General features: G+C 35.7%; 1 protein-coding gene across 1 annotated transcript in view; it reads right to left on the reverse strand.

The window, feature by feature from the left end:
• LOC117176790 (chromatin-remodeling complex ATPase chain Iswi) overlaps positions 1-1,656 on the reverse strand; it is a 20,586-nt gene extending 18,930 nt beyond the window's left edge. Inside the window, exon 1 of the mRNA XM_033367090.1 lies at positions 911-1,656. Within this exon, the coding sequence (XP_033222981.1) occupies positions 911-1,458 (548 nt within the window). The 5' untranslated portion in view covers positions 1,459-1,656. The remainder of the gene's footprint in view (positions 1-910) is intronic.

The raw sequence follows: 1,656 nt of genomic DNA on the forward strand, positions 1-1,656 counted from the left end.
TATTGAAATAAAGCTGGTATGCACTAAAAGTTTAACTTTACTAACGAAAAAACATCGTTATTTAATAATTTAATATTATCATTTTTACACCAAATTTAAGCAAGCTGGATGATTTAAAATCGAGGATTTTGAAATTTACCGAGTTTCGTATTTTTCAAGTTAAAATATTCTAGTAAATGGCAAAGTTTTTCAATGTTTCTGTTAAAAAAAATGAATTTAAAATCAGAAAAGTAATTCATAGTCTGTAAACAATGACAAAACGTTATACTAAGCTCAGAAACTGGCGACAATGATAAGAATATCTTAGTCGCAATTTACATTGCGCAACTGTTGAATGTTTCATTTAAATTCCATAATTCGGAGCTTTTTAAAAGCTAAAAAATGACAAATTATTTTTGCTTGAAGTAAATAAGAAAAAAAATAAGGGGGGGGGGGGGATATTAGGAAATGTGGAAAACGAACTTATTTTAAGCTTGAATAAAGATAAGAAAATTCAATATTTTGTTCAAAATTTGTGAAACTCAATAAAAATTAGGCATCTCATCGTTTCGAAATTCGGGATTAGTCTAATATTTTTCATAAGCTTAACGGTTATCTGGTGCTAAATTTGCATGCGAAAATAACTATTATTTCCAAAGTTATTTATTATGTCAACAAACATTTGAATTTTAAAGACACTGGTCTTGTTTTGTATCCATAGTGAGACTGTAATTGCTGAGAATTGCTAAATAGCCACTTTGTAATGATACTAACAAAATCAATAAAACAAGAGCTTTTTAATTGTTTTGGTACATTGAAATTGATCAATCAAAGAAATGAATAAACAATATTATTTGATGAAATTCCATAGTAAATATTAAAATAATACACAACAATATGGGTAAACACAGCTAATAAAAATTTGACATACCCAAGTAAAGATATAGTCTGAAGTGTTTTTCCCAGACCCATCTCGTCAGCCAGGATGCCGTTGATTCCATTCTCGTAAAGAGAAATCATCCAGTTCAACCCCCGAATTTGATAATCTCGTAATTCTCCATTCTTGATGTAATTTGGCGAGGCCTCGAAGCGAGTCGTAGGTGCGACGGTGATATTGGCATCAGCAAGCAATTCTTCGTCTTCCTCTTCTTCGGTTTTACTATGTCTGTGATCTGCGGCATCTTTCGCTGATTGTGAGGCTCCAGCTGCAGGCGCCTTCGGAGGAGGGAGGCCGCCCTCAGGTTGCTTTCTGGGTCTACCTGCCTTAACTTTCGAAGGACTCTTGTCCTTCTGGTGATTTGTCATAAAATGCGAGAAAATCTCGGTCTGCTTTAGCAGATAATCGAAACGCTTGCTTCGGTCGGTCTCGATCTTTGTTTCGAAGTCTCCTCCACCTCTCGAAGACGTTGTTTCCGCCGAAGAATCATTGGAGTTTTCCCCAGTGTCCCCGGGGGACACGTTTTCGTCAGTTTTAGACATTTTGTACTTGTATTCTTCACTCTTGTCTGATACAATCGCGAACTCCCCACAGGATCACATTCGATGGAAGGATACTTTCAGGCGCACTTGGAGTATGAAATTCTTGTGTTATTTCAATTATTTTCGCCGTAGAACAGTCCGGCGTTGTTACGTTCACACGTTAATAACACAGATTATCGCCATCTTTGAAACGTCTCC

This window comes from Belonocnema kinseyi, chromosome 7 (genome assembly GCF_010883055.1).
Source record: "Belonocnema kinseyi isolate 2016_QV_RU_SX_M_011 chromosome 7, B_treatae_v1, whole genome shotgun sequence".
Lineage (NCBI taxonomy): Eukaryota > Metazoa > Arthropoda > Insecta > Hymenoptera > Cynipidae > Belonocnema > Belonocnema kinseyi.